At 39.7% G+C, this 12,975-nt stretch overlaps 1 protein-coding gene across 1 annotated transcript in view; it reads right to left on the bottom strand.

Moving 5' to 3' along the window:
* LOC140244049 (polypeptide N-acetylgalactosaminyltransferase 13-like) overlaps positions 1 to 8,914 on the bottom strand; it is a 123,591-nt gene extending 114,677 nt beyond the window's left edge. The window contains exon 1 of the mRNA XM_072323700.1: positions 8,045 to 8,914. Coding sequence (XP_072179801.1) covers positions 8,045 to 8,198 — 154 coding nt within the window. The 5' untranslated portion in view covers positions 8,199 to 8,914. The remainder of the gene's footprint in view (positions 1 to 8,044) is intronic.
* Between the last annotated feature and the right edge of the window lie 4,061 nt (positions 8,915 to 12,975).

Consider the following 12,975-nt stretch of genomic DNA (forward strand, 5'->3'; position numbering starts at 1 on the left):
TATGGCAAATATAATAAAGCATGTGTACACGTATGTTTGTACAGTTGTAGGTGGTAATAGTAGGCCTACCTTTTAATTGCATGATAGTGTCTGTCTGGTTTGTCTGTCTGTGTATGTACGTGCACAATGAAAACAACACTGCAGTTCACAAATGGACAAAATGATCCCATACTATCTTATGGGTACCAGCTAGGCACCTTCAAAAATCATCCTGCATCTACCCAGCTGTGAAATTAAAAATGCATCTAGCACACTTAAATCATTGTCTGTCTGTTTGCCCGTCTGTGGCAATTATATCATCCCTCGTACATATGACAAGCTGTCTCCTTGTTATTTGTCCATGCATGTGGTGATACTGTATGTATGGGCATCCATCTGTGAATGGACCAAATCAGACAGCATCCCCCCCCCCCCCCCATCCTAATTAGTCCTGTCTGCTACAGCCATTGGTAACACAGCATGGTATCCATCCCTCCAGATGGGGGGAAAATAGCCCAACACAACTCATCTGCTGTCGTCCGGAGACAAGGCCGCCAAGACAAAAGCATGTCTGCTCTTTTCTCCGTATTGAAGAAGCGAAGCTACTGCACAGCCATACTTCAACATGGAGATTCTCTACTTGGCTGAATTTTCCACCATCTCATACTGTTCTGGGTTTTGGATTTTTTATTTTTTCTGTGTCACTTACACATTCATGCACTTTGTTGGAATCAACCCCTCTCCCCTCCCCCTCCCTTTCCCCTCCCTCCTCCCTCCCACCCCCCACCCCCCCCCCACCCCCACCCCCACCCCCCGCAACTGCACTAACAGTCAAGCGTGTTGTTTTGACCAAGGTGCAATGCAATATTGATCGCCCATGTGTAGATGCACACCAAGATATGTCGGGTACGGTGATTTTGAGTATCTCGCTTTGACTGAGCTTGCCTACATGTATATGTGCATCCTACTACAAGGGAACAGAAATATATAAATACATGTATGCACAGTGCACTGAACTTGAAAGACTGCCTAGAGTTTTCGTGTTGACAAAGACACAACCACAGCCCCTTGGGTATAAATGACTGCTAAAGAACTTGTGTCTATACACCTGTGCACTGATCTACAATGTGTATTAAGCACACAGCACACACAAGCTTCTCTGGAGAAGTATTCAATAAACAGACACTGCTACATTGTACCTTTAGACAAGGAGACCCCCTAATTACTATTACCTCCACTGCCATGGGGTGTCCCACGGGGAAAATACATTATATGGTCAGCGATAATTTTTAATCTGCAGACCCTAATCACCGTACACTAATGCATGCGATGCATGCAGAGATGATATTTCAGCTTTGCATCACAGTCTACACAGGTATGAAACACCTTGCAGTACAGCATCGGCTAAAATGTTTCTTAAAAAGTCAACAATTGTCATTAAATCTAACAAAGACGCAAGAAGAAACGAAACTAGAACATATTAAGTGCACTGGTCCAACATATTCCCTAATCACATTATCTGTTCATGTTAAGTACTGGTTACAATGCACATTAGCGTTATATTCAGATCACATCCATCCGTCTGTTCCCTTGTTTTCCCCAGCACATTTCACGTACGTAGTCCACGCATTATCATACAATCAATGTACATGTATTGCATGTGTCGGGGAGTTCATGTTGCCTGGACCTTGTCTCTCTGTATGATGTACAGCTGACTATCAGTTGTCACCTGTAAATATGTCAAAGCATTGTTTCTGTATCTAAAGCAAACAGTTTATTTTGTGACTGTACAGTTCTGGTTGAGGTGAGGATACAGCTTGGAACGTTTTCCGAGATATTTCAATAGAAACCGCTCTGTGAAATGTTAAAGAGCATACAATTCTTAAGGGGAATTAAAAAGTTATTTGATGGAAATCTGTTTTGAAATGACTGAGATATTACAATGTAAAACAAAGAGATCCTAATAAAAGCCGTGGCATGTCAATTTTATTAGGATCACTTTATATCTAAGCCATTTCAAGGCCAATTTTCATCAAATGAACGTTGAATCCTTCTTGAAATTACATGCTCTTTCATATTTCAAGAGGTTTCTCATTATCTCACAAAAAATGTTATAAACCTGAATCCTCACCTCAACCAGTACTGTACAGCGCCAACTCCTGTCTCTCGAAGCCCAGGGTAGGAGATACATGTACAATGTAAAATGTAGACCTACATATTGTACAAACACAAGATCCTTAGTATGGATTATTAACCATCTGAAATGTGTAATTGACACAACATAATTTTCCTATACAGTACGTACAGACTAGATTCAGTGTTGCCACCTATAAAAGGAAAAAGTTACCCCATGACCCCTAGGATAGCTCCTGATATACTGGTTATTCAATGGTAAACCAACATTAAAAGAGAGCAGATTCTCAAGTGTTTAACACTTATTAGTGGAAAAGTGAGCAAAGAAAATGGGATTCCATCGGGATTCGAACCCGAGACCTCCGGATTGCTAGACCGGTGCTCTACCGACTGAGCTATAGAAAGCCCTAGTGCAGTGTTCGTCCCAGAAACCCTTAATTCTCAATGCTCGGGTGGTCAGAAGCTATAGCAGTGTGTTTGTGTGTGACACACACGCACACACTTGAACCTGGCATAAACCCGAAGGATAATTCAACTTGGGGATAAATGCGAGGGATCACCGAAGTGATGCAGCTTTTTGAGTTTGTAACAAATAAAGACAGAATAAACTGACCAGAAAGAATATAAATTATTAGTGGAAAAGTGAGCAAAGAAAATGGGATTCCATCGGGATTCGAACCCGAGACCTCCGGATTGCTAGACCGGTGCTCTACCGACTGAGCTATAGAAAGCCCTAGTGCAGTGTTCGTCCCAGAAACCCTTAATTCTCAATGCTCGGGTGGTCAGAAGCTATAGCAGTGTGTTTGTGTGTGACACACACGCACACACTTGAACCTGGCTTAAACCCGAAGGATAATTCAACTTGGGGATAAATGCGAGGGATCACCGAAGTGATGCAGCTTTTTGAGTTTGTAACAAATAAAGACAGAATAAACTGACCAGAAAGAATATAAATTATTAGTGGAAAAGTGAGCAAAGAAAATGTGTGTTAACTTAAATACATTTAAGGCACTACACAGAGGCAAGGCACACACTACCCTGCACTCCGTACCAATGGGTACATTTGTAAATGTAACAGGAAACTAAATTTGGTGGGGCTCATAATTTCACATACTGTACATTTGTGAGTTTCATCACTTTTCAAGGCAGATAGGGAAAAAAAATTCATTGGTGACACTGACAATGACTGGCATTCTCCCAATTGAAACAATGGTACAATATGTTTTGTTGCATAAACTGGTAAAGTTATTCTCAACGGGGTATTACAGATTCTTTGCGCAAAACATGCTTCAATAATTGTGCTGCATTACTCAACATGGAAGTCGGGCTGCAGTGTAACATATCACTGATTCAATATTTTGGTGCAACTACTTTGTAGTTTGAATTCTGTATTAAAAAGGAAACAATACAACACCATCCATGCAATAACCAAATATTCACAGTTTTTTTTTAAACTTAAATCAAAGCAACACGCCCAAAAACACACAATGAAATTCCTGGCACCATCAATGGATTCTGAACGTTGAGTTCACGGTCAGTAAGCACAAGAAAATGGAGGGTGTGGCATCATTATTTTGTGTGGTTGTACTGGTAGGAGGTTACCGACATACACAATTCATGGTGCCTCATGCATGATTATGTATGATAAAGGGCGTGACTCTTTTTTCCAAAGTTGTCTTTTAGTTACTGCTGTCGGAATTGTGTTGTTGGTTTTTTTTTTTCCTTTTCTTTATATGGACAGAGGGGGGAGGTGATGTGAGTGAAAAGCACTGTTTTGGACAGTAGGCATCCAACATTTGTGACTGATCACAAATTCTCTTGTCACTGTAAACACTAAAAGGCAGTGCAGTGCTAAACTGTAAAATGAGGAATGTTCGTGTGCATTTTAATTTCGCAAATTTCGCGAGAGCCAAGTTTTGTGAAATTAAAATGCATGCTAAACATCTTGTCTACACTATGTGCACTGAATGTTAGAGGCAACTAACATTTAGTACATTTTTATTGACCGTTTGATTTTGAATTGAATTTTTTTCGGGGCTCACCGTAAATTCCAGTACATTACTAGGCTACCTTTGCAGACCCATGCACTGCATGTGTGTCCATCATGTATATTTTGTGAAGAAAGTTCATCAAAACTTACAAACATTTTTATATACATTCTTGCCACACACTCTATATGTTATTACATCAGCTCTTATACTTTTAGATTTGTGTTTATAGATAAAAAATAGAGAAGACTGCAACAAAAAGGCTTAAGTGTGGCTGACATACAGAACTACTGAGTAGTTGAGTTTTGTGCATTATTCAAATTGTAGATAACTGTTGACTTCCAAATTTTTCAGCAGTAGCCTAAACAAGTCCCATGAGGTTCATATTTAATGTTTTGCTGCATTTTGGGAGGTCTGTAAAAGGTATTCCCTACCTTTAATAGTACAAGTGTATTGGCTTATACATAAAAACATCAGCTCTTTCTCTGTAAAGATCTCAAAACTGCCATAGTTTTGTCGACTTTCTCAGCAATTACCAGAACTAAACGTACTTGTACATGTTGGGAAAAGAATGTACAGTGGACTCCCATTATAGCGAAGTCCTCAAGACCTTCAGTTATCTTTCGTTATATCGGAATTTCGTTATAACAGAACAAATAAACAATAAAAAAAAATAGAGTGGATAATGTTACAGCCTGAATTTTTACTTCGGAAATTTTACAACCGGAATTTCCCTTTAACTGTGTTCGTTGTACTGGGAGTGCACTATATATCAAGTTATAAAGCTCTGAAAATGTCTCTTGTTAAGTAACAATGTTTTTTTTATAGTCATGACGAAAAGGAAGTTGATGCAATGATCACATTTTATATTCGCTCCGACTGTACCTACTGCACAGTAATTCTGGAATACTGGAAGTGCACAAGTGAACACGGAATGTTTGACCGCAAGACCACCTTAATATTTATTTGTGCACCCAGAACGTCCAGCATACATACCTGACTGTTAGTGTCAAAATGCTTACATTAATATATGTGCTAGGGAGAATTACAGATGATACAGTGTATTAAGCATTCACATATTACATTGAGTGGTTACTCTTCATATTGACTTTCGAGGGGACTGCAAGGCTATTATCAGCATTAATACATTACAATTCGTTTTCTAGAGAAACACACCAGCCACATGCATGCACGTACAGTTTGTATCAGCTCAGCTACAGAGTATGTACTGTCATGCATGCACACAAAAGTGGTTGTGACTGGGCGCATGCAGGCGCCAGCAATCTAGATCAGTCACGAACATGACAAATCATTTGAATATTACAAAGTTTGAGTTTTTAAAAGCAAGGATCCTGGATGTTCAATAGCCATTTGGGGGGAAAAATTACAATGGAACTTTACAATACACATATTAGATTTTAATTTTTCACTGTAATAAAAAGGGGAAGCAACTACATCTATCACAAAAAGGTCTTCCTTCAAAACAAGGGCTTTGGGTGGGTAGCAAATCAAAATTTTAGGAGTAATTTTTCTCTCCTCATATGAAAGGCAACAGCTCTACATTGTATGGATTTGTACACCTATCAATTACAGCTGAAACCAAAAGAGCACCAGAAGTTTGAAAAAAAAAAGATCCCTCATTTACAATATACATACATTGTATTAATGGCCTTGTGTATCCTGCATCTATATTCATAAAGTACGTACAATGTAGCACAGCACGTTATGATACTGATTCAACAACTCTGCTGCTCCTATGACAGTTTACATGATTTTGACAAACAGGAATGTATGTGCTCTACACACATCCCCCCCCCCCCCTTTCAGTCGCTAATCCTCTTCAAAAGCTACAGAAAAAGAGCTCTTTTATGTGCATTTATAATGTACTGGTATACAATGACAGCTGTATCTCAAGAAGACCTTGTTATTGAGCAAAGGTCAGCTGCAGCTGGTGATGTCAGGGCAAATTTAATTATTTCATGTCTCCTTTGGTAGGCAGTGACATAACTTTTAATGTGAGGGTAGAAGTGCAGTAACAAAACTTCCAAAAGATAGAATTGTGCCGTCTACAGTTTGTAAATACCAGTATCTACAATGGAAGAATCTATTTGGTACTCCTTTAGTGTTTTTTCCTCTCAAAGTCACTGACTACGAATCGCAGTTACTGTAGTTGTGTACAGTGTAGATCACTCTGCACCAATTTTGAACTATTAGATAAACCTGTTTGTTTTGGGCGCTGTGTTCGTGTCTACTTCAGCCATGACTGAGAGGATTCAGTAACAATTTAGTTGAATTTATGCACTGAATAACAATGCATCTATTAAACCTACATTTCAAGGGACTGTACAGTACTGGTTGAGGTGGGGATTCATGTTTTGAACATTCCTAAGTGAGATAATGAGAAACCTCTTATGAAATATGAAAGAGCATGTAATTTTTAAGAAGGATTCAATGTTTATTTGATGAAAATCGGTTTTCAAATGGCTGAGATATCAAAAAAAGTGATAATAATAAAAGGCGACAGGCCATGCCTTTTATTAGGATCTCTTTCTTTCACCTTGTTTTTGGATATCTCAGCCATTTCAAAACCGATTTTCATCAAATAAACTTTTGATACCCCATAGAATTGCATGCTCTTTGACATCTCATAGAGTGGTTTCTGAATTTATCTCGCAAAACGTTCAAAGCTAAATCCTCACCTTGCCCAGAACTGTACACACCCTTTAACCTATTGAATCATCATTTCTTCTTCTTTTGGAAGCCTCTATTTACAGATGGCTGACAGAAGTTACAGTGATTTAAAACAAAATCTGTAGCTTTCACTACACACAGAATCACTCTGCATACAAAGTACCTTTCTTCCTGTCTCATGTATTCCACTTCCTCTTTCCTGAATTACAGGGGAATTTTGATGCATACCTCATATCCTGACTAGCGTATGATGCTGTTGATTATGTCCAGCAATTCAGTACAAGGGTTTACACAGAGGTTTGATGGCCAATCATGTTGATAACTGCAGACTGCAATAATTTGACTTCTTTGATGCTGGTACAATCATGTACACAATTATCCTGTAAAACGAGGAATGTTCGCGTGCATTTTAATTTCGCGAATTTCGCGAGCGCCAAGATTTGCGAAATTAAAATGCAGGGGAATATTCTTGTCTACACTATAAGCATTGAATGCCAGTGGCAGTTCGCAAAAATTTCATGCCGCAAAAAAGGCCGTCAGCTCCAATTCGCGAAAAATTCATGCCGCGAATATATCATGTTTTACAGTAGGCCCTACATAACCCATACTGTAATAGTACAAGACTAATTTTTTATGAATCAGGACCTCCCGACAATTTAGCGTGTAATTGTAGAGTACAGTGCTGAGCGAAGAAATGTAACAATATGAATGTGTGCACGTGCACGTTCGTACTTATCAGAATTTCAATAATTCAGCACAAAAACTGATCACCAGTCATTCTTTAACTGGTGTCGTTCGTAACTTTAAGAATAGTCGTTAAGTTGTTAAGTCGTTTGTAACTTTAAGAACAGCTTCATGAAACACCCCCAGCACTATATTTAGCCCCCCCCCCCCCAAAAAAAAAAAAAAAAAAAAAAAATACTGCATAAAAGTAACTATTGGCGACTATGGACAAAGCTGCATTCTATCTTGACATTTCTTTAATATTTTTTTTCTTCTTCTTCTTCTTAAATCAGAACCTTTAAAGGAAGAGTTACAGAGGTTCAAAGAAAGGAGGAAGCATGCTACATACAGACTAAAGGAGGAAGAGGAAAAGAGTAAGGGCAGGAAGGAAGTAAAGATGGCAATTTACAAAACAAAGGAATGCCCTGTCCGCCCGCATCCCCACCCTCCCCCCAAGCCAACAGTGATGGATCGGGACGAATGGCTATGATGGATTCTTGGGGCGCGGCCAAAACATGGACTCCACTCACCTTCCTCCCTCGGGATGCCGTGATCGAGGGGCTGGTTGCCGCAGCGCGAGTCGCTGTTGCACTCGCTGTAGAACATGATGAGCATGACGTCGAGGAGGAACCACACCATGGAGGTGGCCAGGACCACCTTGCAGTAGACAAGTCGCCGCGCCATCTCCAACAGTCGTCTGCCGCCCTCGGGGACAAATCCACTGCAGCAGCCGCCGGTGGTGCAAGCACTTGTGCCTCAGAGGGGTTTGTGGTGGTCCAAATAGCACAGGCACTCAGACACATGGAGTTCCCCCGAGAATTTCTACAGCACCACTGGATGATATGGGGTATTCCATAAACTATATCCCTCCGTTTTATGACGGATTCACGCTGGAAAAAAGAAAAAAAAAAATCTTGCTAATTCCGCGTCACACTTGTTGTAGCCACTTCATTTACTGGTACTTCAGTTTCACTTTCTCACAAATTTACCCAACATAGTACAATGCGGACATATGATCCAAGGTGTTTGTGAAGAGATTTTATAGAACTGTGCCAAGATTGGAAGGATGGATTTTTTTGTTTTTTGATACAGTAGAAAAAGTTGGAATGATTAAGATCTTTTTTTGAAATGGTATCTAGTACTCTTACTATTCCCTCATGAGCACAGTTTTTTCCTCAATGACATATTCACATTCAGGTTCTGTGGCGAATGACAACATCCCTCAAACTTCTTCCAGGCTGCCGTCAGATGAGCGGGTGAGGAAATCCAAATTCAAGTGAGTCACGGTGGAGTGAGGCATACCTTTGGCTAATCCCGGCCGAGCCCCGCTCCTCGTGTTGCCTTCCCCGCCTCTCGCTCGTCTCCTCTCAGTCTCACCTTCTCTTCTCCCCTCTCCTTCTGCCTATCTCTCCTTCTCTACCCCTCCCCTCCTTTGTCTCTCCCCACACTCCCTCTCTCTTTCTGAGAAGAGACCCCTCCCCCTTGAATAGCCAGCTCCGACTGGAACACTGACAGAGGCAATGAACTTGGGATGACAGAGAGTCTCAGTCCACGTTCCTGTCAGATGTCGACTCTTCACTCTTCCACAGATCGAGGTGGACTAGGGTCAGCTGATCTCATTGGCCAAGCAGTGATCACATGATCTTGGAGGATCCTCTTGAGGTGCAGCACATACACTGTATGTCTCATCCAGAGGGTCTGGGCAAGGCAGCCCCACCCCTGTCTTTGTTTTCCTTCTTCGTCGTTTCTTGTGATTCCTCTTCTCTCCTTCAGACACGAATCTTGGTCAAAATTCTTCTGCGGCTGCTACACCTGCAAAAGTGAGAGAAAAAATGCGGTGAATAGGACATTCTGTGCTTTTCCTAACTAGTAATGTCTCTGTCACTCTTGCCCCAGCACGCTCCGTACATTCCTGCACGCCCAGGCCCCGGCAAAGAGTGAGTTTCGATATTCTGCGTCTGATACTCCCAGATGTGGGGACTGATTTTGGCATACCAGGCAGTCTCGAACATTGGGGTGACCAAAAAAAATAAAAAATAAAAAATAAAAACAAAATAGTGACTCTGGACAAAACAAAAGAGTTTCCTAGTCATGACACAGAGAAAAACCCATTGTACAATAAACATGTCAGTAGAGCGACAGTCTGTAGTTCTGACAGGTCTCAGATGGTATATCGTCGCAACGAGACCAACAGTTTGTGTTACGGTCTGGTGTTTGTTGCTTGTTGAACTATTCTTCTCTCTCTAAGACTCTCTTTTTCTTTTTCGTCCATGACCGAAAGTGTCTTGGAAAATATCACAAAATGATCCTGCCTCTGTACACATTTTTTTAAGAGAGATATTTAGAAGATGCTACCACTAACTACAATAACTGAAAGATGCCTGTATTGAGATTGATGCCACATCTTGCTATAAAATGTTATTTCTTTCACAGTGCCCATAAATGACAGTAGTACTGTAAGGCAAGAAATATTCCTGGCATGAAATCTTTGCCAACTGGAGCAGAAAGCCTTTTTCGCAGCGTGAAATTTCCATGAAGTGCCACTAGCATCAAATGTGCTACAGCACAGACAAGAACTTTCGCATGCATTTTAATCTCGCACATCTTGGCTCTCACGAAATTCATAAAATCAAAATGCATGCAAAGATTTCTGGTTACAACAGTACATAATGCTGTTAAAAAAATTTAAAAAAACCTTTTTTTTATACCAAGAGAACACCATCAGCTTTCAGCTTCATACAATATGGAGTAAACAAAAAGTGCACACTCACTGTAGGTCTCACAAAGATAAATGGCATAATTTTGCTGTTTTTATTTCCTTAAATTTTGCAGGTCAACCAATATTCGCTGTAAAAAATATTCCCTCCCGAAACACAAAATTATGCACTTCTCTATTATCTACAAAGTGGGAGACTTGTAACTTTTCTCTTGAAAAGGGATACATCCTTCTTTCTTACACTGTCAATATATTTCTCATTCACAAGTGAACCCATTCACAAAACTGCCTTTCACATGTCCCAATTTGCAAAATATTATGGACTATGCTGTGAAGGAAAATAAGACTGCCTGAACAACTGCTTGCACAAACACATGCTTTATTCACTGGAGACAAAACTTAGTGTTCTTCTCCGCAGTTCTGTGTTTTATAGACCTGCATGAATGAATTGATGTATGTTATGTACATGGAGTAGCAGTATGCCTGTGACCTGGTATCCTACAATTTGTATCTGTGCTAGCACATGGCCATCATCACATTATATTGCTCTTTCACCAAACAGGATTTCCTTGTTTATTCAAACTAAAGCAGGCAGATTATGACTTAGTTTATTGAAATTTGACTATCACTTGTGGGGAACAATGTCAGCTGTACTGTACACTGTGTGTAAGTTGATTCCGCTGTTTATTGCATGTTTCAGAGCAAATGCACGCATCCTCTCTTTGTGAATTCCTTAAAAGCAACAATCTTTTACATGTCGTAAATGAATTTGAGTTTGTTTTCTGAGATGCAAAGGGTCTCACAACTTGGCTGAATCCCCCCCCCCCCCCATTAAAAAAAAAAAATCAATAAAGGTGCAATCTTTTCTACAGTTTATCTACTGTATACATCATAAAAAAGTTCTTCCTTTGTGTGATGAAAAAGCCATTTTCAGGGCACAAAAGAAATGGAGCAGCCTGTGACAGAACATAAATTTCCAATTTGCAAGGCACAGTTTGTCTGAATGTTGCTTCCATGGAAGAATGTGAATACTGGTAAACAGTTTTGTGTGTTTTTAGCAATATTTTAAACAAGTCCGCTCGCATGGCTAATCAATAATCCTGCGAGTCAATCTGTAATGATGACTAATTTACCTCTGTCTTCTACAATGTAAATCCTTCTTTTAGCTTGAGAGGTAGTGCTGATGAATTTTTAGACTTTGTAATTAACAGAATCCAAAGTCTTATTTATTACACATTTCAGACCATTCACACTGCCAGTGGCAAACCGCAACATTTGGGTGCAAGCTGCTAAGCAACTGTACCTAAAGCCATAATATGAAACACTGCAATAAACACACACACACACACACACACAGACTGGAATTAGATTTTTTTAATGTTATTCTAAAAAAATTTTCACGTCATTCTTAAGAGACTCCCTTAGAATTGATGTTCTCATACAAAGGACCCGTTGATATCTATCCACACCAGACATTTGTGTTAAAATGTGCATCCTTTATGAGGGCAAACCTCACAATGATTCTCACTGCAATACAAATTTATACAAAGCTTGAAATATTTTAATATCAATACATTCAAATACACCCCCATGTCATGTCCCAATATGTAACAAAAGCAAACTCATACACCTTACGACATATAACCGTTGGACAAAAAAAAAGTACGTAATATCACTAGGGACATATTGTTCTTCCTTTTTTTCAGCAAATTACTCAAATAGCTATTTTAAGAGTGAACTATACACACAGGCAGCACACAGGGCCCAATTTCATTCACAAGAGGCATGCAATTAAAGTAATTTATTATCATGACAGTTACTATAGCAACAACAGAAATGCTTGCTGCTACGTATACCTGCCTGCTGTCTGGCTTTTACCATATTATAGCGCAATATGATTATTACGATGGACGAAACGGCCATAGAACTGGGCCGTGGCACTGTTTAGCAGAAGGCTCATTCACATTCAAGAGTTATCCTTATTTTTCTTTTTTCTTTTTCTTTTTTCGTCTCGACACGAGAATCATTTCCTCAAAGAAATGTTGTTAGTTTTGGATGCAACACTGTGCGCAAATAGGACAATAGATTATTTCCAGGTAGCGAAAGATAAATATTTCCTTTCCAGCAATACCCATCAGAGCATGTTGCTATAGAATGGACGATGACGTATACATAGCTCCGGGTTTATGCCCACTTGCGGCTTCACAGACAAAATCACTTTAGTTTGCCATGGTGCTAAGTGCAAATTAGGGGACTCATGTTTCTAATAGGTAGACATCTAATTCTAGGTGATGAGAGTATCTGCGGTTGACTCATTGCCAGCTCTCAGATTGTGACGTGAAAGAATCACACATTGTAATATGATTCATATGAAAAGAATTGCATTGTAATCATGACCTAAATATCTGCTGACCTACTTATTTCCTAACTGTGAAAGCATTTTGCATGCAATGTCAGATATAACAGAGAACTGGCTATACAATTTGTAAGCCCTACTGAGCATGACGTCAAGTGTATTAGCCCTATGGGTATATACCGGTAGAATATATTCAATGAGGCTATTAAATCTCAATTGTCCTTGAAAAGTTTTCAATTGAAAAATAGTGTGTTAATGAATAAAGACCCACTGCTTGTAACTTATGATGGACATAACTCAGGGCTGCCAACACTGGAAACTACAAAGATGAGAGTGAGACACCATAGGCCAATGCTATAATTTAGGAGTCAAAATGAGTGAGATCAACA

This window comes from Diadema setosum, chromosome 20, assembly GCF_964275005.1.
Source record: "Diadema setosum chromosome 20, eeDiaSeto1, whole genome shotgun sequence".
Taxonomy (NCBI): domain Eukaryota; kingdom Metazoa; phylum Echinodermata; class Echinoidea; order Diadematoida; family Diadematidae; genus Diadema; species Diadema setosum.